This window comes from Tasmannia lanceolata, unplaced genomic scaffold (genome assembly GCF_043159265.1).
Source record: "Tasmannia lanceolata isolate RefF3 unplaced genomic scaffold, GAP_Taslan_0.1 ptg000008l, whole genome shotgun sequence".
Lineage (NCBI taxonomy): Eukaryota > Viridiplantae > Streptophyta > Magnoliopsida > Canellales > Winteraceae > Tasmannia > Tasmannia lanceolata.
Window position 1 is genome coordinate 64,438,670 of NW_027518685.1, and position 27,195 is coordinate 64,465,864.

The 27,195-nt window shown below is 39.8% G+C and overlaps 1 protein-coding gene across 2 annotated transcripts in view; it reads left to right on the top strand.

Moving 5' to 3' along the window:
- The window catches only part of NRPA2 (nuclear RNA polymerase A2), a 106,591-nt gene that overhangs the window by 19,806 nt on the left and 59,590 nt on the right, over nucleotides 1-27,195 (top strand). For both annotated transcript variants that reach the window (XM_077389664.1, XM_077389665.1), the window contains 4 exons: nucleotides 19,357-19,537; nucleotides 19,626-19,678; nucleotides 20,262-20,335; nucleotides 20,493-20,610. In XM_077389664.1, coding sequence (XP_077245779.1) covers nucleotides 19,357-19,537; nucleotides 19,626-19,678; nucleotides 20,262-20,335; nucleotides 20,493-20,610 — 426 coding nt within the window. The remainder of the gene's footprint in view (nucleotides 1-19,356; nucleotides 19,538-19,625; nucleotides 19,679-20,261; nucleotides 20,336-20,492; nucleotides 20,611-27,195) is intronic.

A 27,195-nucleotide genomic window follows, 5' to 3' on the forward strand; every position in this document is an offset into this window, starting at 1 on the left:
AAAGAGAGAGTAATGAATAGCAAAAGAGCTTTTGGTTTTGGACTTAAATTCTGTTTCATTGTTCAAGTTACTGGTTATACTTCTCAATTTACACAACTGAAACACAGTTTTCTGTTTCTTTTTTCTTCGCCATTCCAGTCCTTGGTTAAATGCAAGTTCAATCTATATCCTTTGGATGGCTGCTCATCCCCTTGACCAGTCAAACTCTTCTGTAGTGGTAACCAACTTTGCCACCGCAAGGAGGCCATAACTCTCGCCGACGAACCTGCATTTTTCATGCGCTTGCTGCCCAATCACAGGCATACGCATACAATTATCGTTCAACACATTCCGGATACACTACCAACCTACTCCCTCTTCATCGCATATTATAACGGATTTGCCAACCATCATCGTGAATTGATCTTTTGTACGAGTTGCTCCTATTATGCTTGATCTCCCCAAGGGTATTCTTGTTTAGAACGTACTTTAAGTATACTATTACTTCCTCTTTGGGCTAAGGTGATAGAGAATAAATATGGGCAGAGTCAGGTCATTGGAAAGCAATGAATAGTTTCAGAAAATCCGGAGTTACAATATGGCGAGATATAATGCGAATGAATCACAATTTCAGCCGCGGTATCAGAGTCTACTCTGGAGATAGGATTAGTTTTTGGCTATGTTGCATGGATTCTTTGCCCCCCTTTGCCGAATCCGTGTCGACACGTCTCCGCATCTGAATCAGACATAGATTCACGTGGGACACACCCGGATTCTTGTCATAGCCGTATCCCGTACGAATCCTGTTTTTTTTCCAGCGAATCCGATTCATCGTTGTCTCTTTTGAAATGCGAATCCTGTAAACCTTTAAACATATTTTCTTCTTAACTTTTTTTATATGAATGCACAACCTGTACTCTTTTAATAAAAACCCTAGCACCTCGACCCTCGAACATCGACCCCGTTCCTCCAATACAAAACTCGCCTCAACCCTCTACCCTCAAAATTTTCATGAATATATATGCATAAGCTTATATGAGCTCGAGCTCAAGCTCACGAACAATTTTCCCTATATATATATACTAGTAAAAAACCCCGTGCAATGCAGGGGCCGACAAAGAACTGTGCGGACCACATCATAGGTTGATCCAAACCGTCCATGTGATGGAACACAACATAAATAGGTTGTCCCCAAAAATCATTTCCGTAGGCTGATCCTAGCCCTCCAATCTATAGAGGTTTACATAATTCCTCTTAAATTGGATAGTTAAGATCACCCAATAGATTTTTTATTAAAAAACCATAAAGGAGGGGGGTAAGATTGACATTATGTGGCTTTAATGGGTGCCTTTGTTAAAAAGCATAAAGGAGGGGGTAGGATTGAAAATATGTGGGTTGAATGGGTGCATTTGTTAAAAAAGTCAAAAAAAGTGATGTGTAATTCTCATAGAATTTTCAAAAAATTCTCTTCTTTTCTCTTCTGCTATATATATATATATATATATATATATATATATATATATATGAGGTGATGGCTAGAAACACGGTGGACCCACAGTTTTGGGGTGATCCCAAACCATTCATTTGATAGGCCCTGACATAGATAGGGTGTGCCCAAAAAATCAGCTCAATAGGATCATCCCAACCCTTCGAATTGTGGAGGTGAAAATGGGTGGGTATAAATTTGTCCAAATTTGCCCATTTTTCACCTCCACAGCTCGAAGGGTTTGGATGATCCTATGGAGCTGATTTTTTGGGCACACCCTATCTATGTCAGGGCCTATCAAATGAATGGTTTGGATCACCCAAAAAATCTGGGCCAGCCGTATTTCTAGCCGTCACCTCATATAAGCTTATATGAGGGGCTACTCATAGTCACTTTTCCCATATATATATATATATATATATATATATATATATAGAGAGAGAGAGAGAGAGAGAGAGAGAGAGAGAGAGAGAGAGAGAGAGAGAGAGAGAGAGGAAATGGTTTGTGAGTAGCTGCTCAGATAAGCTTATCTGAGCAGAAGCTCACAAACTATAGGGGGACCACATTTTTTGGGGGATCCAAAGCATTCATTTGGAAGGCCCTTCCATGGATAGGGTGTGTACCAAAAATCAGATCAATAGGATCATCCTAACCCAATCAAAGGTGGAGGGGAAAATGGACAGACAGTGTGTGTCAATGTTTCTGCCCATTTTTTCCCTCCACAAATGGCAGGGTTAGGATAATCTTATAGGGCTGATTTTTGGTAAACACGCTATCCATGGAAGGGCCTTCCAAATGAATGCTTTGTACCCCCAAAAATGTGGCCCCCGTATGGTTTGTGAGCTCCTGCTCAGATAAGCTTATCTGAGCAGCTGCTCACAAACCATTTCCTCACATATATATATATATATATAAATTTATATTTAAATTTTGAAAATTTTATTTTATTTAAAAATTACTGAATCCGAATCCTACTTTTGGGGGTTTGCCGAATCTGACACCTCGAAACCATGTCGGATCCCGACACGCTAATCCGAATCCATGCAACACTGGTTTTTGGGGTGTGAGCTGGTGCTCTCCCATTGCATTGAAAGATTTGTTCCCTGACTTAGTCAGTTGCATCTCACAAAGATGTCATGGTTAAAGACCGCTGGGAAAGGGTTGGAGACAGAATGATTTGGAAGCCAGCCTTTATAAGAAACTTGTTCGATTGAGAAATTCCATCGATTGACAGACTTCTAGAGTTGCTTGAAGGCACGTACATCAGTTCTTCTAAGGCAGATAAGAGGGTTTGGATATGGGAAACTATCGGGGTTTTTACTGTCAAAACCTTCCACAACCAATTGGTTCTTTGTCATGTGCTCCCGATTGAAGTAAAAGTATGGAATATCCAAGCTCCCCTTTAAGTATGTACTTTCGGTTGGGCGGCTCTATGTGGGCGGATTCAAACAGTGGATTTCTTGAGGGTTAGCAATATGTTGATTGTAGACCATTGCGCATTGTGCATCGAGGCGAGAGAATCGGTTGACCATATATTTATTCACTGCAGAGTAGCTAGAGAGGTATGGGGTGGCATATTGTCTATATTTGGGACAGATTGGGTGTTCCCATTGAATATTCAAGATTTATTTGAATGTTGGTTGCTGACACCTTGGAAGAAAAAAAAGGAAAAGTCCTGTGGTCACTCTCTTTCCTTGCTGTTTTGTGGGTATTATGGAAAGAAAGAAATGATAGGGTTTTTAGAGGGGTGGCAAAGTCTTCCTATTTTTTATTCTTAAAAGTTATAGCTTTAACCATTGCTTAGGCAAAAGCTCTTCCACTCTTCCGTTTCGTTTCGGCTTTTGAGTTATGGGAGGGATGGAGGGTGGTATGTAATAGTCAGGAATCTTGGCCCTTAATTATCTAGCAGTGGCAACCCCCTCCAAATGGATTGCTGAAACTTAATTTCAATGAGTCAATCACCGCCAACCCAGGACCTGTAGGCATTGGGGGTGTCCTAAGAGATACGAGAGGGGAGGTCTCTTGGGCCTTTTCAGGACCAATTGGGGTAGCGGATGCTAGCGAGGCGGAGGTCAAGTCTGCCCACAAAGGTATTATTTATGTGAATAGAAATAGTTTAGATTGGCTGGTATTGGAGGGAGATTCTCTCAATGTGATAAGATGGCTTAAGGGTTCTATGGTTCCTCTGTGGAGGTTTGCTCATTTGTTTGACGAGATTGGAGATAGAGTGGAAGGTTCTTCTGTTTCCTTTGTTCATGTCAGAAGATCAGCAAATGGGGTTGCAGATAGACTAGCAAGGGAAGGAGTTAACAGACAGGAATTTCAAATGTTCGATTTCTTGCGTCCATAGGAGGTGTTTATTTGGGTGTATTTTTATTTTTTATTTTATCTTCTAATTGGCTGTAATCACTCCTGGTTATGGGTGGACTTTCTCAGTCTTCTTCTCTATTAAAGCTACTACCATTGAAAAAAACTATTACTTCCTCCTTTCGACTGGGAAGACGATTGGATCGGGTCGTGAGGTGGATGGACTTTATCGCCTTGACTGCAGCCCTTCTCCTACCGTTTTGCATAGCTTTGTTGACGCCTATCAATGGCACTGCCGTCTTGGTCACCCTTCTCTTCAGCGCCTTCAGCAAACTTCCTTTGTTCTTTCTTCTGTCTCTTCGTTCCAGTGCGAGTCTTGTGAACTCGGGAAGCACCACCGGCTGTCCTTTCCTTCCCGAGTCATTAGTCGAGTTGATAGTCCTTTTGTTTTTGTTCATTCAGATGTATGGGGCCCCTCTAGGGTCGCGTCAAATAATGGCTTTAAGTATTTCGTAGTTTTTATTGATGACTATTCGTGTCTGACATGGGTGTATTTGTTGAGAGACCGCTCTCAGGTCTTCACTGCTTTTCAGAATTTCCATGTTGAAATAAAGAATCATTTTAACAGAATGGTGTCGTTGAAAGGAAACTAAGGTATTTACTTGAAGTTACTCCAACTATCATGTTTCAGATACAAGTTCTTAAGTCATTTTGGGGGGAGGCCGTCTTAACATCATGTTTTCTTTCGAATCGTCTTCCCTCTTCTGTCCTTCGTGGATCCTCTCCCTTTCAGGTCTTATACCCTCAGCAGGATCCATTCCCTCTCATACCTTGGGTCTTTGGGTGTGTCTGTTTCGTCCATCATCTAGGTCCTGGTCTGGACAAACTCAATCGTCGGTCAGAATGTTGTGTCTTTTTGGGTTACTCTAGAACTCAAAAAGGCTAACGTTGTTATAGTCCTTGACTACGTCGATGGTTTGTGTCAGTTGATGTTACCTTCTTTGAATCTGAGGCATTCTTTAGCCCTTCATCTGCTCCTATTACTAGTCCCTTGGAACCTGAGGCCCCATTATCTCCTCCTTCGATTCCTGACTCGGTTCAGATACCCTCACAGCCTACTACGATGGATGATTCGCCGCCATCATCTTCCATACCAGTGGCTCCACCACCAGTAACCAAACACTATCGGCGACGTCTGAAGAAAGATGGACCTCCACCTCCTTCACTCGAACCATCGCCTTCATCTGTCGAGGTCCCTGACTTACCTACTCAGGTATCTTCTTTACCCTCCTCTGTTATTGCTTCTGACTCTCCTATTGCATCTCACACTCGATCTCATTCTATAACACATCCTATCTCTCATTTTGTCTCTTATGATCGTCTGACCCCTTCTTTTCAAGCCTTTATGTCGTCCTTATCTTCTGTTGTGTTACCACAGTCATTACAGGAGGCTCTCGAACATCCAGGCTGGCACGTTGCTATGGATCCAGAAATGGGTGCACTCCGTTCGAACCAGACATGAGATCATGTTCTTCTTCCTGCTGGTGCTCGACCTGTAGGCTGTCGTTGGGTGTTCTCCATCAAGTATTTACCTTATGGGACAGTTGAAAGGTTGAAGGCCTGTCTGGTTGCCAAGGGTTATACTCAAACATCTGGGGTTGACTTCCATGAGACATTCTCACCAGTTGTGAAGATTTCTTCAGTGCGAGTGATACTCTCCATGGCAGTTAATAATGGTTGGGCCCTAATCAGTTAGACGTCAAGAATGCTTTTTTTCATGGCGACCTCCATGAGGAAGTTTATATGGAGCAGCCTCCAGGGTATGCTGCTCATGGGGAGATGTCCTCCTCTGTTTGTCGCCTTAAGAAATCACTGTATGGCTTGAAACAATCTCCACGGGCATGGTTTGGTAGATTCAGTGAGGCCGTCATGCGCTTTGGGCTTAGACAGTGTGTAGTAGACCATTTAGTGTTCAGTCATCAGTCTTCTGCACGGTGTATGTTGATGACATCATCATTACAGGTAGTAACTCAGGGGGAATACAGAGATTGAAGACCTTCTTACAAAAGGAGTTTGCTACAAAGGACTTGGGCCGTCTCAGATACTTTCTTAGGATAGAGGTGGCATATTCCTCTCATGGGATATCTCTATCACAAAGGAAATATGTGTTGGACTTACTGGAAGAAACATGAAATCTTGGAGTAAAACCTGTATCTGCACCTATGGATCCCAATGCAAAGCTAATTCCAGAGGAAGGGGATCTGTTGGAAAATCCGGGCAGGTATAGAAGACCGGTAGGTAAGCTCATATACCTTACAGTCACTCGCTCAAATATATCTTATGCTGTGGGGTGGTCAGCCCCACGTACCTCACACTGGAATGCAGTAATACTAATCCTTAAATACCTGAAGGGTGCACCTGGAAAAGGTCTATTATTCAAGAGACATGGTCATATGCGAATTGAAGGATTCTCTGATGCTAATTGGGCTGGGTCTCCTGCAGATAGGAGATCAACTACTGGGTACTGTACCTTTGTAGAGGGTAAACTAGTATCGTGGAAGAGCAAAAAGCAGGATGTCATTGCCAAGTCTAGTGCTGAGGCAGAATACAGAGCGATGGCACACACGAGTACAAAGATTATCTGGTTGAGATCGCTTTTATCTGAGATCGGGGTCGTGTCTACATCTCCTTCGCAGTTGTATTGTGTTAATAAGGCTGCTATCTACATTGCAACAAATCCGGTCTTTCATGAACGCACCAAACACATCGAAGTCGATTGTCACTTCATTCGTCAAAGGATTCAGAAAGGAGAAATTTGTACCGTCTTTACTTGGTCTACAGATCAGTTGGCTGATATGTTCACAACGCCAAGTGATATCTGTAACAAGCTAGGAATGTATAATTTATACATTCAAGCTTGAGGGGGAGTGTTAGAATAAGTATAGTTCATTAGGGTATTATCGTCATTGTACACCCTCCACTTATATAAATAGTATAGTGAGGGGGAGTCATTCTCTAAAACTCACTTTTCTCCTCTAAATCTTTCTCTCAAAAAAAATCATTCTCCCCCCTTCATCATCTTCACCGACCTTCTTTGAGACTTTAGCCCACTCACCCACCGCATACAATCCGAACCCCTAACTACCTTCTTGGCCACAACCCAACTTCATCTAAATTTTTATTTTCCTATAACTATCTCCCTGTTAAGTACCTTTCCACCATCAAATTTACCCTCGTTGACTCACTATTTTCAAAACCACCCCCCTCTCCCCAAATTACAATGTTTAGAAGATCCTAGTTAAAATTTTGGGCAAAAGGCTTCAAGGAGTGTTGTAAGGGATTATTTCGAGAGTTCAAAGTGCTTTCATTAAAGGAAGATAAAGCCTTGATGGAGCTCTCCTTGCAAATGAATGCATACAATTCTATCATAGATCTGGCGAAGCCGGAGTTCTGTAAGTTTGATGTGGAAAAAGCCCATGACAGAGTGAAATGGAATTGCATTGACTTCATTACGAGTTGAATGGGCTTTGGAAGAAAATGGAGGGACTAGATGATGAACTGCATGTCGTCAATATGGTGCTCGATCTTTATCAATGGAACTCCTAAAGGTTTTTCAAGACTTCGAGGGGTCTTCGTCGTGTAGATTCGTTATCTCCTTCCATCTTTACTATCCTTGCGGAAGGGCCGGGCAGAATGATATTTAGGGCAAGATCTAGTGGTTAAGGTTTCATCCTTGGGCAACTTGGGGTAGAAATGTCATACCTTCAATACGGTTATGACACATTACTCTTTGGTAGCCCTTTTATTAGGAAGCTAAGGAACCTAGAGATTGTCCTTGGATGTTTTGAAGCTATGTTGGGTCATAGGGTGAACTTTACCAAATATGTAGTCATTTGCGTGAGGCTGAACGATTGGGAGATCGATGTGTTTGCCAAAACTTTGTGATGTAAGACCGGTCACATTCCGATACATGGGACTTCTTCTTTGCATTGGCAGACCCACAAGAAGCCTGTGGGGCTTGACGCTTCAGAGATTTGAAGGACACCGCTGCCCCCAAATCGCCGCCGTGGAAAAAACTTACTTTCACTAGGTGGCAGAATCACTTTGATAAATGCAGTCCTTGCCATCCTTCCTCTATACTTCTTGTTGATATTCATGTTCTGTGACTCAGTGATCCACATCAAAAAAATTTATGTGGAATGATTAAGAAGACAATAGGAATTGTCACGTAGTTAACTTGGACAACATGTGCAATCTCTTTAAAGATGGAGGCTTAGGGATTTAGAAGTTGATGTGATCCTGGTGTCACAGGCCTATATTTTAGCAGTGGAATAGCATGTGCGGCACCCCAACATATGCGTATGCTAGGGCGAGCCTTCAACTGTGCAAGGCTCCGAAGGCCCTACACGGCCAACATCTCTTGACACTTCATATGTGCACACAATCTCGAAGCTGTTCAACAGGCTACTTGGCCAAGATCTTGATATGCACTTCTGGATACTTTGTTCATGGCTACCAAACCTTTCATTAGGCTACTGAGCTTAGTTTTGCCGGGACCAACTTTGAACCCGCTCTTGTGATCAGCCAGCATCACGAGTACATCGAACATCAGGCCTTGGAGCCCAATGCAAAGTCCATCCAGTACGAGGCGTGACGATGGCACACACAAATCCGTCAAGCACAAAGGCTTGGTCATCCAAGAAGCAAGATGCCCCATGGACTGATCCGCAAGGTGTACACCTCACGAGGGCAACCGAGGTCGCGCTGGCACGAACTCATGGAAGACCCAGAGATCGGCCTACTCACAAGACGTTCCACGATGCAGAAGACAAATAGTATAACAAGCCCCCGGCCCCTGTCCGTACGCGCAATGCATGTGGGAACCCAACCCAACATGCATTGTCTTTGGCCCCCGTCCTAGACCAAAGAAACTGGAGCATCCCTCTGGATAACTTGCTGTCCCCAATCAAAGCTCCCTTAGGCTACGCTCATGTGTTGTAGTATGATTTTCTGCTGTGTGCCTCACATGCACAAGCAAGTCCTCTTGCAACCTGTAAGCAAACCACCAAGGTTCCTGTCAATACCTGTAGGCCTATCGGGGGAGGAGTCAGCATGTCACGGGGCCAACTCCTCCTAAGGAGTTTCGCCAACCAACCCTCTCAACTAGGAGTGCGCACCAAAAGTTCTATTAGAGACTACCCTTGGAGAATTTACTAGACATTGATGGCCTGAAATGCCAACTATGTCCCTGTGACACGGAGCACGTTGCGAAGACTGGGTTGCCATCAACTGCTTCCCTGTGACACTAGGCTCTATTAGGAATTTTGCCGATCACCTGAAGGGCGCTAGATGAACTTACCTAAGGCATTTAATTAAGGGAGACTCAAACTGAACTTTTATCGAACGCTTGGGTGGGGGTGGTTTTTTTTTTTTTTTTGGGGGGGGGAGGGGGGGCGGTGCTGAAATTGAATGAATTCTATAGGAGACCCAAGTATTGAGCTTTGATACCAAAATGATGCTAATTGATGAGAGGGAGGGAGGGAGATTTATAAACCCAGGTGAGAAAAGTGATGGGAGAAAAGAGAAGGAGAAGATAAAGAAAGATAGAAAGGTAGAAAGTTGAGTTTAGGAATAGATAACTGGCTTAATGTGAAGCATCACACTTTGAAAGGCATTACATCCACACGAGAGGGATTAAATCTTTATTCATTCCATTCCATAGCATTCTAGAAAAGTGCCATGAGGCTACATATTTATAAGAAAAAAAGAGAACTATAAAGTCCTAAAACCCTAAAGAAAAACCTCACTTTTGGACAAAAATACCCTATAATAACCTAATGACTCAAATTTTTTGTAATACATGTGTTGGGCCTATTTAAACCACTCATAACTCATGGAACTCGTGATTTTTGATGGAAAAAGACCGTGGTACCCCTCCTATAACTTAAAGACTTAAAAACACCTAAAAGAAACATAAAAAGTAGAATATGAGCCCAAGGATGCTCGTCATCATACTCGCCTCTTGAAAAGATTCAACCCCTCGAATATAATTATTGGAATGGCCGGTGGGAGTTTGTTGGCTTTGATCCTCGTACAATCTGCAAATGGTTTGCCCTTCTAGCGGACTAGTTATTTCCAACGCCTAAGAAGTTTTGGGCAGTTATGTGAAGTTATATGATCCCAAAGTCCGCCTTCGACGTACTTGTACCGTGACAACTTAGGCAGGAAAAAAAATTGATTCTTCCACTTCCTTAGATATGTAGATGCTCGATAATGGGGACCCGATTAAGTAGTAAAAGTCCGGGAGGGATCCAAATACTACGATCAATGACTTTGTTGGAATGATCTGAAGCTCTTGATGATTATGCCGATCGATCCATGCATGTATGATGGCAGTTGTTGTCCTCTTGTTCCTCATGTTATATTCACAGATATCTTCTGCCGGAACCAACTCTGAATGATGATGACCATTATTTGTATCCTTAAGTATAGTGAGTGAGCCACGTACTCTCGGAATTGACTCTGGATGATGAGTGCAACTCTAGTCTGCCGCTTGATGTCGAACGCTTCCTGTGCTATCAATCCTTGTACATATGCCAGGAACTGGATGGCTAAAGTGACGCTAGGAACTAGATTTGCTAAAGTGAGTTGTCTCTTGTACACTTGCTTAATTCGGTACATTCACCCAGTTTTCTGGATCCTCGGACATGCAGGTGACTTCATTACTCATGCCTTGGCCTTTTCCTCTCGAATCATTCTAGCTCGCATTATTTTACACTATTCAAAAGTATTCGTAGCAAACTTTTCCGAAAATAGATCCCTCATGTCACACAACAAGTGATAGGTAATTTTCCCATTACACGTTTGTGCTTTAGTGTTAGCCACCACTCTAAGGCACGCCCGACCAGAGTTGTCCTAGTAATGGAAATCATTTGGTCATCGCTCGGTTTCGGTTTCATTTCTGAAACCGAATCATGAAATTTTTCTAAAGGATTCATTTAGCCGACCCCAACTAGTTTGGAAAAAGGCTTTGTTGAGTTGTTGAGTTGAGATTTCTGAAACCGAAATTTCGGCCGAAATTCGCCGAAATCACATTAACGTCTATTTTTTCTCATACATAATTTCGACCATAATTTCCGAAATTTCGGCTGAAACTTTGGGATAATAGTAAATAATTATAAAAAATTGAGATTTTTTGGGTGAAATCCCTTAAATTCCGGACGAAATTTCGGGGACAAACGAAATTTCGACTGAAATAAACTACTGTTTTGGGTATAAACGATTTAGGTTTCGTTCTCGACCGAAATCCAAAATTTCGGACCAAAATTTCGAATTTCAGACGAAATTTAAAACTATATCTTGGTATGCCTCTACTCCTTTTAGTGTATTGATTATGCTCTATGGGTTGGGATCTTCCAGTCATATTCATATTATCCCAAGTAGCCATTTTAACCTAGGTTCTGATACCAAACTGATGTGATCCAAGGCTTTGTTGGGAATTTTACTGAACGCCTGAAGGGTTTTAGATGAACTTGCGGCATTTAATTAAGGGAGACTCAAACTGGAGTTTGATCGAATACTTGGGGGCTGAAAATGAATGAACTCTAGAAGGGACCAAAGCAATGAGCTTTGATACCAAAATGATGTGAATCGATGATAGCCAAGAGAGAGAGAGAGAGAGAGAGAGAGAGAGAGAGAGAGAGAGAGAGAGAGAGAGAGAGAGAGAGAGAGAGAAGGGAATTAAGACCAAGAAAAGAGATCAAGATCAAGAAAAATGATCAAGATGAATAAAAGAGATCAAGATCAAGATCCTAAAGAGAGATCTAGCTAAAGAAGAGAAAGATAGAGATACAAAGGACATAGAGGTTTATAAACCCAACTGGGAACAGTGAGAAAAGTGATGGCAGGAAAGAGAAGGAGAAGATAAATAAAGAAAGATGAGTTCAAGTTCAAGATCCAAAAGAGAGATCGAGATCTAGCAGAGAAAGATAGAGATAGAAAGGGGAGGGGTTTATAAACCCAACTAGGAAGGGTGAGAAAAGTGATAGCAAGAAAGAGAAGAAGATAAAGAAAGATAAAGTTCAAGAAGATGAGTTTAGGGATAGAAACCAAACCTAATATGAAGTTTAGGGATAAACGGCATCACACTTGAAAAGGCATTGCATCCACACAAGAGAGAGAAGAGAGAGGGAGAGGGGGAGGTAGAAACTTCAAATCTTTATTCATTCCATTCCATACCATTCGAGAAAAGTTCCATGAGGCTACATATTTATAAGAATAGAAAGAAAACTAGAAAGTTCAAAACCCTAAACAAAAATCTCCCTTTTGTACAAAAATACCCTCTAATAACCAAATGACTTAAAATTTTTGTAGTACATGTGTGGGGCCTGTTTAAAACACTCATAACTCATAGAACTTGTGATTTTGATGAAAAGACCGTGGTACCCCTCCTATAACTTAAAGGACCTAAAAGACATAAAAATTCGAATATGGGCCCAAGGATGGTCAGCATCAGACGTTGAGACTAATGAACAAAGCCTTGTTGGAAAAATGACTGTGGAAATTCAGCGAAGAAAGGGAGCAACTCTCAAGAACCATGATGGACAAAAATATGGATTCAGCTTTGGAGGTTGGGAACCCATAGATCGATATATGAACAAAGGGATCTCTGTATGGACAGATGATTTGAAATTTAAGCTAGTTTTCATGAATGGGGTCCGATTCAAATTGGGAGTAGGGGATAGGATTAGATTTTGGCTAGATATTTTGTGCGGCAATAGGACTTTTTTTTTTGAATCGCATGGTCCGGAAATAGAACTATGTGAAGACTTCCCCATGCGTTTTAGCATGGTTTCACACAAAGAGAGCAGTTAGTCAGACTCATATTTTTAAACTCCCTCACGTCATCGTCGATTCATCCGAGTCGACTCCCTTTTAGCTTGGCTGCATTCTTGTTCGATTCTGCATTATGCTCTACAAAATTTTGTGTGTTCAATCTTTGTTGCATGTGATTGCGTTCTATAGGATAGCTTGCCTCTATAACATCCTCAATAAGATTCTTATTGCTGATCATCTTCGATAAAGACATAAGATAATTGCCAACCACTTTGTGTCGTGCCATGTTGATGCCGAATCAATCGATCATCTCTTCACTATAGGTTCAACCGTGAGATCTGGGATTTCGTTTTCGAACTATTCAGAGTTTGTTGTGTTCTCTCTAGTCACATATCGGACCATGTTGTCATTGGCTATTGCCTTTTGGCCTCTCAGAGGCAAAGATTTGTTGGAACCCATTTTTTTTTTCCTGCTATGCTTTGGCTGGTTTGGAAGGAAAGTAATGGAGGTGTCTTCAAAGGCACCTCAAAGGGATTAAGCAGTTTATAGAGGCAAATCTTCACTGTGGTAGTTCAGTGGGCGTCATAATCTTCCTTCAGAGGAGTCTCGGTGTCTTCTTTCCGTTGATGTTGGGAGGAAATTGGACTGAGTAGATTCTCCAACTCCAAGGAGGGCCCCGCCCCTAGGTAGGAACCATTCTCTCCTGAATAGTTGAAAATGAACTTTGATGGCCCGAGTCTCGGTAAACTTGGCCTGGAGAGTATTGGTGGTCTTTTTAGGATGATCGGCAGTGGTACAATCTTGGTGATCTTGGGTCCAATCAGGATATAAGTCTCTAATGAGGCAGATGTCATCCCATTATCGTATTAGGCTTCAAGATCAAATGCAGATGGATTAGATCGTCATTGAAGGTGACTTAACGTGGTCGAATGATGAGAAGAATGTTAGACATTAGTGGAGATTTGCGAACATGTTTGAGGATATCTGGGACATTTTGGAGAGCCATAGTATAAAAGTTCAATTATGTTTGGTGATCAACCAATTCTGATGCAGACACTCTAGCCCACTCTGGGGTGTTCAAGTGTGTATACTTCAGCTTGACCAGCTCATTTGAGGTGCCTGCTTATTCTGCAGATATTTTCATCTATTTTCTTTGGTTCATCCCTGTTTGATTATCTCTTGTTTTTTTGTTTGATTATCTCTATTTATCTCTTGTATCTATCATTTCCCCTCTTTTCTCAGTTTAACTGTTTTTTAGTTTCTTTTTTCTTCAATGTTTGTTTCGATGTGTTGGAATTAACATCTGATAAGTAGCTATGGAAATGGTGGCGCAAGGCGGAAAACAATAAAAGATTTGCTTGCCTCTAAAAGATCCTTCTCCTTTCTGTTATTCAGATTATGTCAGATGATAGAAATGAGTGTATTTTTATTAATAAACATTACCCATTTAGAGGGTGATTACTTTGAGTGTCGTTGAAGTTCCTAACCATGCTTCAAAACAAAAACGCTTTGGAGTGGATTTACAAATTATTATTTGTAATTTGGAGTTTCCTCCCTCCATTAGGTCTCTTGATGTTTGGATTTCCCCAAGTGCCGAATGGACTAAATTAAACTCTGATGGGAGCTATATAATTCAGAATTAGGGTGATCCTTTCATTTAAATGACCTTGAGTTGATTGTGATGCGGCAAAGGCTGACACTCAAGCAATTTGGAAAGGTGTTAGATTGTTTTATCGGATTGATGCTGAGAAGTTGTGGATTGAGAGAGACTCCTTCAACATGATTCACTGGCAAGCAAAAGGAGGTTCACCCCCCTTAGATGCTTACGTCTTTATGTATAGAGGTTTTTGATGTTCAGTGGTCCTCGTCCCACATCCACCGTGAAGGAAACCACTTGGACGATCATTTGGCTAATTTTGGTGTTTCTTATTCTACTTTGTTAGTATCACATGAGATGCCTAATTTATAGTTGATTTTCTTTTCTTTTCTTTTTTCCTTTTTCGATCTTTGTTTGATCGATGTTCGTTTTGGATTCTTGTTCATTAATAAAATCTCACATGTTCAAAAAGAAAGAAAAATGATATGGTTACCTTATACCAAAGTTTGATAAATGGATGGGAGTGATCTTTGCTCAAAAACTAAGGGTTTCTCACATGCATACAGATGTCAACCCATTAGCAAAGAAATTGTTAAACGAGAGATATATTTTTTATCATTAAAACTTGTCCTTTTTATGTTGCATGCACAATGAACGAGTTTATTTCGTTATAAACATGTGGTTATAATTTACTGCAATTCAATAATGTTTGTTTTTTTGGTAAGTCAATAATGTTTGTTCTTCTCACTTGTTAAAGAAAAAAAAAGAAAAAAAAACACTTTGTTATTGTTTTACTTGTTATCTCAGTAGAGCAAGAACAAGACTATGAGGTGTTGCTTTCTGCATGTTTGGAGCATTACGGATTAACCTTAGCCCTGTTCAGATTGCAAGAATTTTATGGAAAAGTTTGGAAAGGAAAAATATTTCTGAAAGTTCTAATTTTTTACACATGAGCAAAGATAACTTGAACCAACCAGATTCAATTTTTACTTACCTTCAATTTATGATAATATTCCTCCAAATTAACCATAATCAAATAATTTCCCTCTAATTGTGGAAAGGAAAAATTTTCCCAAGAGAAAATTTCCATCAGAAATATTTTTCTTACAATCCAAACAGGGCCTTAGGGGTCGCTTGGCTATATTGAAATCGATTTTTGGAATTTTTTAGGGAAATCTATTCACCCTGTTGTATTGGCGTAGAAATCCTAAGGGAGAGACTGCCGAGTGAAGAAGAAAATATACTGATGATCTTGAGCACGATAACAAGAGAATTCAATGGCACTTGGTAGAAGAGGTAGGGCTGCACACAAAAGTGCGAAAAACAGAGTTGAAGGTGGCGATTTGAGGGGGGGAGAAGGGGGGGGGGGTCGCATAGGTGAAGGGTGTTGTATGCGATGGAGGATGTAGCTGAAGGATGGGGAGACGTCTGGTGAGTGAGAGAAGGGTGTGAAAGTTTGAAGTTAATTTCTCCAAATGTCATTTTCTGACATTTTATATCTGAATTCTATTTATTGGTTCTTTTTTGTGTAAAACTTCTCCTTGGTGAAATAGATTTTCATGCAGAATTGTGCGATCCGTATAATGTAAAACCGATGCTCAAGAATCGCAATGGCATCTGGGAAGAATCACGATGCGTAAGAATTTGGAAACCCATTGGCCTGTCCAGGATAGTGGCTTTCGCTTGGACTACCATTCACGAAAGAATTAACACACATGACTGTATGAAGAAGAGAAAGTTCAATTTGGCTAGCTGGTGCATATTTTGCAAGATGGAGGAGGATACTCTAGATCACTTATATCTTTGGTAGGGTGTGCTCAATCTATTCGGAGTATCATGGGTATTTCAGAGATCCATTAAGATGGTCTTGCTTCATTGGGTGGGTGGACCTTTTGGGAGTTCTGGTTTGGATTTGTGGAAGTTGGTCCCTTATGTGCTTATTTGGCACCTATGTTATGAATTCCGTTTCATTTTGGCTACTGGAACAAAACGTTTCAGCATTTCTGCCGTTTCGTTCGGCATTTCGTTCGAAACTTTTCGTTCCACTACGATGACCAATTTTTTTTTTTTAATAGTTAAAAATATGAAAAAATCCAAATAAATAAATAAATAGAAATTGTTCGAAATTGAAATAATAGGGTCATTCTCTGCAGCCCATACTTAAAAAGGAAAATCACTATCAGCTGAAATGCCTGACTAGATGAAAATTTTTAGAGACTAAATTATTAGATTTTTTTACTGGCCTTTTGGGATTTAATATTGTTTGGACATGATAGAATTCATGAATTTTTTAAATTGGAAAAATACCACACCGCTTGGAAGTTAAGATTTTTACTTGGCCCAATTTTTCGAATTTTGTACTAGAATCGGAAAGCTGCCTTTTATCCTTTTAGAATTCGGTGTTGAGACTTTTCTCTAACGAATCCAAATGGGGAGTATTCCCTTATTTACATGTTAATCTTAAGTAAATGACTTTACATGTAAATACTAAGAGGAAAGAAGAAGAGAAGAGAACTAAGAAGAGAAGAAAAGCAAACTAAATAATGGGGTATTTCGGACGATATGGGGCCTTTTTTCCGAAATATCGGACTTTGTCTGAAACGGAACATATGCCGTTTCCGTTCCGGAACGAAACGTTTCGTCTATTTCGGGCGAAACAAAACGGAATTAATAACTAGGTTTGGCACATTTGGAAGGAAAGAAATAATACAATTTTCAAAGGAAAAGAGAAAAGCTGGACCCAAATAGCCCATGATGTTCGTTTAGATATTCTAGCTTGGGGAAGAGAAAATGAACCCGAGTTATAGTGCCGGTGATATATTTAGAATCTGGAAGTTGATTATGTCAGAAAAAAGGAGAAAGTTACTCCAAAGTGGAGTCAGCGATCGGTGGGATGGTACAAGTTAAATTTTGACGGCAGGTCTAACGGAAGTTCGGGTAGAGCCGGCATGGGAGGCTTGATTCGTGATTCTAATTGCTTGGTTATGATGTCTTTTTTGGGCCTGGAGGGTATTTGTGATGTGACTGAGGCGGAAGCTAGGGCAATGCTTTGGGGCCTTAGATGGATTGCGAAGCATAGGTTGGGCCCCCTCATCATTGAGGGTGACTCCTCTAACGCGTCGGCTTGGGCCTCTAATAAAATTTGGAATCAGTGGAAGATTGAAGATGTAATCGCATAAATTAGGGACCTTGTTCGTACGATTGACGCCCAGTTTCAACATATGAGAAGATCTTCAAATGAGAATGCTGATTGCCCGGCAAAGGATGGCGCGGATAAAGAGAACATCGAGCAGATCCAAGTCTCTGCTCCAGTGGGCGATGTGGTTACATAATCTGCACCTAATTTTTGTGGTACTTGCTTCAGGATGTTTCTTTCTGTTTGTTACATTTTTTCCCTGTTTGTTTCCTTTGGGCTATGGAAGCATGTCATTTTTGGCTTAATTATGGTGTAAACTTTGGGGGACATCTTTTTCTTTTTTTTCAATGGTACTTTGGGGGACTTCTTGCCCCCTTCTTGTATTGCTGATTTGGTTATTAATAAATTAATCACTTTCAAAAAAAAAAAATGACGTAAAATTGATTTGCGTGGAAATTTATTTCATCATCTCAATTCTTCATGCATAAAAATGCTCCCTAGAAGGAGCAAGTTTCATTTTTTTTTTTTTCGTATTTTCATTTAAAGACTGAATTCTATGATTTTGGATTTTTGAAACCTTCATTTTCTTTAGTTATGCAAAAAGCCTGGTAATAATAGTTCTGTGTGCTTATGGGAAATCTTGTTGCCATCAGCGTTATGGATAATATCGAAGGATAGAAATGACGGAATTTTTGACAATAAAATTAATTTGTTTAGTAAAGTTATTAGCTAGATTATTGTTTAGATAGCTGAACGTGCCGCTAAATTGATGGCAGCTGCAAACTCCATATGGTAACGTTGCTTCAATCCCCTCACTAGAGTCCGGAAAATTTTCTCCGACTCTAATTCTTAGGCTGTCTACTCGTATATAGGCCCTGGTGGGTGCTGTGATGCGGAGGAGGCTGATGTCTGTGCGATTCGGAGTTGAGTCAAGTTGAACCCCATTGTTCAGTGCTTCTAAATTTTGGATTGAAGGCGTTTCCGTCAATGCTATTCACCAGATTATGATGGATTCTGCTTCCTTTTTGGAGATTTAGACTCCTGTTTGAAGAGATTTTGTTATGTTGAGTGTGGTGGAGTGCATATTCTCTAAATATTCATAGAAAAGGCAATGCTGACACGGATTTGCACGCAAAATTTTGTGTATCAAGTCTCGGTTTGATGGTATGGTATGGCCCATGGATTTTCAGGTTTGTAATATTTAGTGTCCTTGTCAATTTTGGTTTTTGTTGCAGTGCTTGTGTCGCTGGTTCCCCTGATTTTTTTCGGGGCCTTTGCGTCTTTGTTTTCTTATTGCAAGTCTCACTTGTTTGGAAAATATTTCGTGTTAAATTTGTTTTTCTAATTGCTCTTCAATCATTGGAGGAAGATCTCATTTGGATTTCTAATTACTCTTCATTCATTGGAAGAAGCTCTGATTTGTATATGGATATATTTTTACCTTTTTGTTGTGAATGGCAGGAAACTGCACAATTATAAATGAGAATCCAAATTTCAAAATTTAAACTATCTGTTTAGTTGTAAACACAGTCAGCTTGGATGCTTTTGTACAATTCCGTTTCTCTCTTATATTGTTAATATAGTTGTTGTCATTCTATTACCATAGCATCGGCTTGTTGCTATTGTGTTTTATTTGGACTCTATTGATATTGATTTTGAAGTTTCTCTTTCATGCTTTCGGTTGGGACCGAAACCGAAATTTTGGAAATATCCCAAATTTTGGCCGAAATTTAAAAATTTCAGGAAAATGATTTTTTTCACAATTTTACTAATTTTCTGTAATTTCGAAATAAATATGTAATTCATTTTCCCCCAAATTTCAGCCAAAATTTTGGTTTCGGCCAAGGCCGATACCGAAATTTAAAACCTTGCTTATATGTTAACAGTTTTAGATGTAAAAAGGCTGAAGGCTATGTCCTGCTTTACTTCATCTTTCATTGGGCTTCCTGTTCATGCTTTTTGTTTATTTTTGCTCCGATGTCGACGATTGATTTATCATATCATTTCCCGTAACAGGCCCTCATCGACACTAATGACCATGAGATCTATGTGAGTTTAACATGTTACTACCGAGAGTTATATCAGGGGGAAAAGGGAGCTGTTGGTAGCCAGCTTGTGGGAGAAAGGGCAAAGATAATTCTTGACGAAGTCAGGGACCTGTCTCTTCTGACTCGCCTTCAATGCCTACAGCAAATTGGTAGTGATTAATTGTTTGGTGTTCATTCAAGACACAAGTATGCATTTTCTTATATATCAGAATTGTATCTAATTTCTCTTACATTCAGGAGAATACTTCAAACCTGCCATGGATGGATTGGAATCAGAAAGTCCTTCTGTTGTAAGTCTAATTCATGCTCTCTTCATCTATAATATATACCAAGCGTGTTTCTTTCCATTGTCATTCGCTTTCTTTCCAAGAAAAATTCTTACTGGAAAACCTTTTCTTTAAACCTCATGTTTAGTTTTGATAGGGTGGGGCCACCGTTTTACACTTGATCTTGTGGAGCCACTATTTTACACCCCATGCTATAATGGGTGGGGCCCAACATTTTATAAACCATGCCTAGCATGAGTGGGGCCCACCATTCTCCACCTCATGTTTTGATGCGGTTGGCCAACCATCTCCACCCAAACCCATGCATTGGTTGGGGCCTACCATCTTTCATCTAATATTATTGATGGGGATGGGCCTGCCTTTTTACACCTGAAGTTTTGGTGGGTGGCCCCCCCCATCACTATCCAAACATATGCATTATGGTGGGCCCACCATTTTACAGCTTATGTTTTGATGGTGCAGGACCCATCATTTTATGCTCATGCATAGCATGGGACCAGAATACTATATATATATATATAAGAACCATTTTATTTGAGAGAGCTGATATTACTTCTGTGTTCCTTTTTTGCACTTTTTTTGATAGGTTGGAGAAGCGGTTATGAAAGACTATGTACTTGTGCATCTGGGCAGCAACCATGACAAATTCAATTTGCTCATGTTAGCCACTGTCCCAATTTTCTGTAATATATATTCATATTTTATAGTTATGCCTTCCATTACCAACCACTTGACAATGATTGGCAGTTATCAGACTCTGGAAATTATGATTATCTGTTTTCTATTGATACATTATTGATACTGTACCTTGCTTTAGTTTTATGCTGCAGAAGCTTTTTGCACTTGTGGATCAAACTGCTACGCCTGATAATTCAGATACATTGCAAAATCAGGAGGTTCTCCTCCCTGGACACTTAATTACTATTTATCTCAAGGTAAATTTCTAAGCTTTGTTTTTTATTGTTAGTTTTAGTATCTTATTATGTACAGAAATTTTGTTGCCACTGTCCTCTCTGTAAAGCAACCACACACACAGCATAAATTTTTGTGGAGACTATCCAGGTTACACTTATATGGTGTGATGTAAGGTCCATTTATTCTCCTTTAATTAATTCTCATTGTTGTAACACATCTATTATTTTCTTTCCTCTATCGTCGGCATGGTTCTCAGTTCTTATAAATGAAGTACCCAAAGGATTCTTCAAATCTTCGTGTGGGTTAAGACAAGGAGATCCTCTTTCCCCCTTCTTATTTGTTATTGTAGTTGAGACCCCTTAGTAGATTGATTGAGAAAGGAAAGTCATGTGGCCTAATTGAAGGTTATAAATGTCACGCCCCAAACCACCCCCACAACCGTGGCTTGGAACACAACAGCGCCACATGCTAATAGAGGGTTACTCTACGTGCATGCAAGGCTAGCAATAACAAAACCATGCTTAACTAAACTCAACAACTAAATTCCATTCCATCCATTAAAGTCAACCATTAAACAAATTAAACATTGAGTATCAAACTCTCTATCACAACCCATAATAAATAATAATAAAAGATTGAGGTATAATCTGTCCACCACTTGCTTACCTAAACAACTAGATATGAAAGAAATAAAAGAAGGCTCTAAACGTGGATTTATTGGTACTCCGTTTCAGGTTGGAGTCAATCTTCTTGACCTGAAATTTGTTAAACCACGGGTGAGCTAAAGCTCGATTGTGAGTAATAAAGACTACACTAACAGATGATAAAGCAAGTGATGGAAAATAATAAGATCAAGGCATGATCTATATATGAACAAGCATGGCTCCAAAACATCATACATATTCAAGCAGAGTTCTTATGGTTCAAAAATCGAAATGGGTGTCAAATCTGAGTTCAATATAGGATTCGATAATTCTTGGATACACAGTTGCTTAGTTTATTAATTTCGATAAATCGAAAGTTCGAACGTATTATGCATTCCCCACTGGGGGTCCAGAATTTGGCCAAATGGTATCTAGCTACCAACGTATTATGCATTCCTCGAAGGCATAAGGGTCCAAGAATAAACTAGCATTCCAAGAAAGTCAATAATCAATAGTTCAATAATCATGGCATAGAGCTCAATGATTCAATGGTTCAAGGATTCCGAAGAATCAACAGATTCTATGATTTTGGGATAAAAAATAAATTCACTAGTTCAATAGTTCATAAGAGTTCAAAAGCACAAGGCTCAAGGTTGTGTCTACCAAAGAGTATAAAGTAAGGCTATACTCAATAGATGTCAAAATTGGTTCATATTCAAATTTAATGGAATAATTAGCAAAGGTCAAAAGGTTCTTACAATATAACCCATCAGTGTAACCCGTATTACTCACCTCGATCGGATATTGGATGCTTGCTTCCAATCTCTATGTATCAATCACCTACAGTGTTTCAACACAATTCACAATTTGGGTGACTAAGTTTCTCAATGATCGGAGTTTCTATGACCTCCCAAAAGGGATACCCTAAAAGCTAGCATCAAAATACAAGGTCCAAAAGGATCCAAAACAAAACCCAAAACATCCGGTTCGGGCGTTCGCACTCGCAAAACTGTTTTTTTTTTCTTTCTGCGAATTGCAGATTTTTACCCGATTCCATCAAACTTTGAAAATTCGTATCTTAGACGTTTGCACTCCGATTTGCACGAGGTTGGATCCGATGGATTCCTTGCAATGAGAGGAACCCATTAAACCCACTTTCACACTCAAATTCTTGTCGGATCAAAGTCACAAATCAAATCTAGATTTTAAAGCAAAGCTTCCAAAACTAGAAATTTTGCAAAGCATCAGATCTAATTCTTTAGGTACGATGAGGATCACAAAACGAGATCGATCACTCGAAAACAAGGATCAAACGGATATTTCGTTATGATCCACATGATCTTAGATTACTTTAACCCTTGTTTTAGAATTTCTTAGAAACACCCAATTATTAGAAACTCCAATCTTACCTCAATCCGTGTTTGCGATCTTTAGATCTCCTTCTCCTTGCTCTTGAATCTCTCTTTCTCCCTCAAGGGTTGCAAAAAGAATTAGGGTTTCTTTTAGTTTTCCTATTCTCCCAAAAGTAGTATTTATAGGTCTCTATAAAAGAGCCCTAAATATGCTTTAATTGATTTTGGCAAAAACACCCCCCACCAAAGGGGTGGACGAAAATTAGAAAGGGGTATTTTTGGTATATTACATTCTACGCTCCTTACAAAAATTTCATCCTCGAAATTTACTTATCGCGTACCTGAGTCCTCGAATAGAAATGGATATTTGGTTTTCATCTTCTCTTCCAATTCCCAAGTAGCTTCACTCTCCGAGTGATTCTGCCACTGAGTCTTTATGTAAGGAATGGTGCGTCTTCGTAAAACTTGATTCTTTTGGTCCACAATTCGAATAGGTCGCTCTTCATACGATAAATCTGCTCTCAACCGTACTGGTGGTGGTTCGATTATATGGTTAGGATCCGATACATACTTCCGTAGCATAGGCACATGAAACACATTATGAATACTTGCCAAGGAAGGAGGCAAGGCCAATCTGTACGCCACTACTCAAACTTTCTCCAACATCTCAAAAGGTCCGATGTATCTGGGACTAAACTTTCCGCGGATTCCAAATCGCATCACCCCTCTAGTGGGTGACACTTTTAACAAAACTTTGTCTACAACCTGAAACTCCAACTCCCTTCTTCGAATATCGGTGTAACTTTTCTGTCTACTATGAGCTATTCTAAGATGCTCCCGAATTACTTGTATTTTATCAATTGCTTGTTGAACTAACTCGGGTCCCAAAATTTCTCTTTCACCAACATCGTCCCAACATTTGGGCGATCTACACTTTTTGCCATACAATGCTTCAAACGGTGCCATTTGAATGCTTGCTTGATAGCTGTTATTATAGGAAAACTCGACTAAGGGTAGATGATGAAGCCAAGAACTCTTAAAATCTAAGGCGCAGGCTCTAAGCATTTCTTCTAAAATCTGAATACTCCTTTCTAATTGTCCGTCAGTCTGAGGGTGGAAAGCTGTACTAAAATCAAGTGAAGTTCCCATCTCATGATGCAAACTTTGCCAAAAATGTGACATAAAACAGCTATCCCAGTCTGACACAATGGAAACCGGTGCTCCATGCAATCTAACAATTTCCTTGACATATAATTTAGCCAAATCATCAGGGGTCGTACCAATCTTGATCGGCAGAAAGTGGGCAGACTTGGTTAATCGATCTACAATTACCCAAACTATTTCATTGCCACTTTTCGTCTTAGGAAGTCCAGAAACAAAATCCATAGAAATTCTTTCCCATTTCTATTTTGGAATGAGTAAAGGTTGCAACGGTCCTGCCGGCCTTTGATGCTCTCCTTTCACTTGTTGACAAGTCAAACATTGAGATACATAAGTAGCTATCTCTCTTTTCATGTTGCTCCACCAGAAATTTCTTCTCAAATCACGATACATTTTCGTACTCCCCGGGTGAATCGAATAGTGTGAACTGTGAGCTTCTTTCAAGATTTCTAACTTCAAATCAGGGTTGTCTGGTACACAAACTCGATTCTATATCTAAGGGAACCATCTGAATGGATTTGAAAATCTGACTCTGCATCTAGTACCAATCTGTCTTTAATTTTCTGTAACTGCGGATCATCAGCTTGTGCAATTCTAATCCTTGTTGGATACACAATCGTACTTAGATGAAATTTTCGTTGATATATCGTTATAGGTTACAAAAAATAAAAATGAAAATTTCACTATGCCTCTTTGGCTTACATCGCGCTTTATTGTAGACCCAAGTGAATAATAAAAATGATAAAAAGTAAACTAATCCTATTCTTCATATGAACCTGGTCATCTACTTTCAGCTTGGTTAACTATCGCCTCTATCCCTTGGCTTGAACATCCATTCTCCGGATCTTGCATTGGAACTTGTCCTTAACTTACAACAGATGCAACATATCTTCTCGAAGCCATTAGTTGAATTAGGTATAAATAAATATGAAAGCGAAACTTCATGTATGAAAGCACCTTCTACGTTCAGCCATGAGCGATTCGCCTGCTCCCACGTAATGGCCTTGAACTGGGCTAATAGCAGCATCACCTGTGAGACACGTAGGAAGAAACAACAAGTGTGCACTTACTCTCAACCTGGGATCCTTTCGAGGCCATTGCAAAGAGATAACTGATATAGAAGAAACACACACTAGAAAGTTGCTGAAGAATTGAGGATTCTCTAAGTCTCATAGGATTCCTCTCTATCACTAATTCTCTCTCTCACTTTTTGAAGAAGCTCTTAGAATTGTGTCGAACATGTGGAAGGAGGGTCTTTTTATAGGATCTAAGGTGCATTTGCTTGTTGGGAAAGAATAAATGAATTTATGATGCTTTCTCCCTAAATCATATGTGGTGAAATGGATTTGGAGAAAAGCATTCACTCACCAATAACGTACATGCATGTACTTGGTAAAATGCACATGAAAAAAACATTTACTCTCCAAGCAATGCTCATGCATATACTTGGTGAGATGCACATGGAAATAAGTATTTACTCAACTTGAAATAAGTATCCACATGGAAACAAGTACGCACATGGAAATATGTATCAACATTAAGCGCCCAACCTAGTGCACATGAAATGCCCTTTTTGCCCTCAATCTCATATAAAACCACAATCTTGCCCTTTTTGTCTAAACTTTGAAAATTTGACTCATTTGACTTTAAAAATAATAAATTAGATACAATATGGTTTTCATTTTAATTTATACCATATGATAACTGTAAATTATTAATAGGAAAATGATTTCAATGCTACCATGGTTTTATAAAGATGCACATCTTGTCGTTTAGTATTTAAAGGCCGTTAAGAGCTTTTTGAGAACCGAAATGGTCTTCTGACAGCCCTTTAAATACTAAACGATAAGATGCTTCGTGCATCTTATCAAAACATGGTAGCTCTGAAATCATTTCCCTATTAATATTAATAAGTCTTTTAGTCAGGGCATTATATAATGTGCCTTAATAAATCCGTTTGACATGAGAATCACCCGGATTACACAATTCTTGCAGCAACATCCAATTAGCGTTTTAGTGTCTAGCCCATATCACACACAAGAGTACATCATATGCATGGCAAGATACTGGTAACCGGGTTAAATTATTAATATTAATTAGTCTTTTATTCAGGGCATTATTTAATGTGCCTTAATATATTCATTTGACATGGAGAAATGCAGAATCACCCTGGTTACACAATTCTTGCAGCAACATCCAATTAGCGTTTCAGTGTCTAGCCCATATAACGCACAAGAGTGCATGGCAACAGACAGGTAACCAGCTTTGCACATCCCTTGTCATTAGCCACTAAGGTTGTGCGCCCAACACTCCCATACGCCTGAGCTCTTTTAGGACTTCTCACCTGGTGTGACCACACACTGACCTGGATGGTAGCATTGTGTGGTAGGCAGTCCATGGACTTGTAGCACGTATACACAGCAAGTATCTCTATTTACTTGAATAGAACATGTTCATTATATTTGCCACATTCAATCAAGATAAACCGAGACCAAGAATACTTGATCAAATCAGGACACAAGAGCTGTATAAGGCTACAATTTCAACACTTCTCTCATAGAGAGACCACTTCAGTAGACACACATCTTTTTCAATAAATCCCTGTGGCTGCTCCATGTAAATTTGTTCCTCCAAGTCATCATGAAGGGACATCGTTTCAACATCCATATGGTCTTGCTCTAGATTATTCTCTGCAACTAAACTCAACAATGCACGGATTGAAGTGTGTTTTAACATAGGTGAGAATATCTCCCTCTTCCTGCCATTCAAAAAAATAAAAATAAAAATAAAAATCGACGCCCTCTTTCTAGTCGTAGCCTTTTGCGACTAGACGAGCCTTGCACCTTTCTCCATCTGTATCAGAATATGCCTCCTTCCTGTAGATTCATTTGCATACAGTTGCCTTCTTTCCCTTGGTAAGCTTTACTAGATCCCAACCATGATTTTGATGGAGTGACTATCTCATTGTCATAGCTATAACCCACTTATAGCTTTCCCCGCCCCCAAGCATCCTAAAACCATAGAAGTTCTCCACTAACAGTCACTAAAGTAAAGGAAACAAAATCATCAAAACCATACTAGGCTGGTGGCTTTGTATTCCGCTTTGGCTTTGGCTTTGCTATGCTATGTGGCGTTTCTTGTTCATCATGGTCTCTACCTGATGATTCTTCCTTCGTGGAGGGCATCATGTTGTTCACACTATCAGATAATTCTAAATCATCAATATCAAACTGTGTTGTACCATTTTTTTTCTTCCACATCTACTTCATGTGATTCTTCTATTGGCCCACTAGTTTTCTGCATACTACTCTCATTGAAGATCACATCCTGACTAATCACTGTCTTTTTCATATTAGGGTCCCATAGCTTATATCCTTTCATTTCTTTCTCAAACCCGACAAATACACATTGTTTGGAGTTTGGACTTAGTGTCTAGCTTGATCCTCTC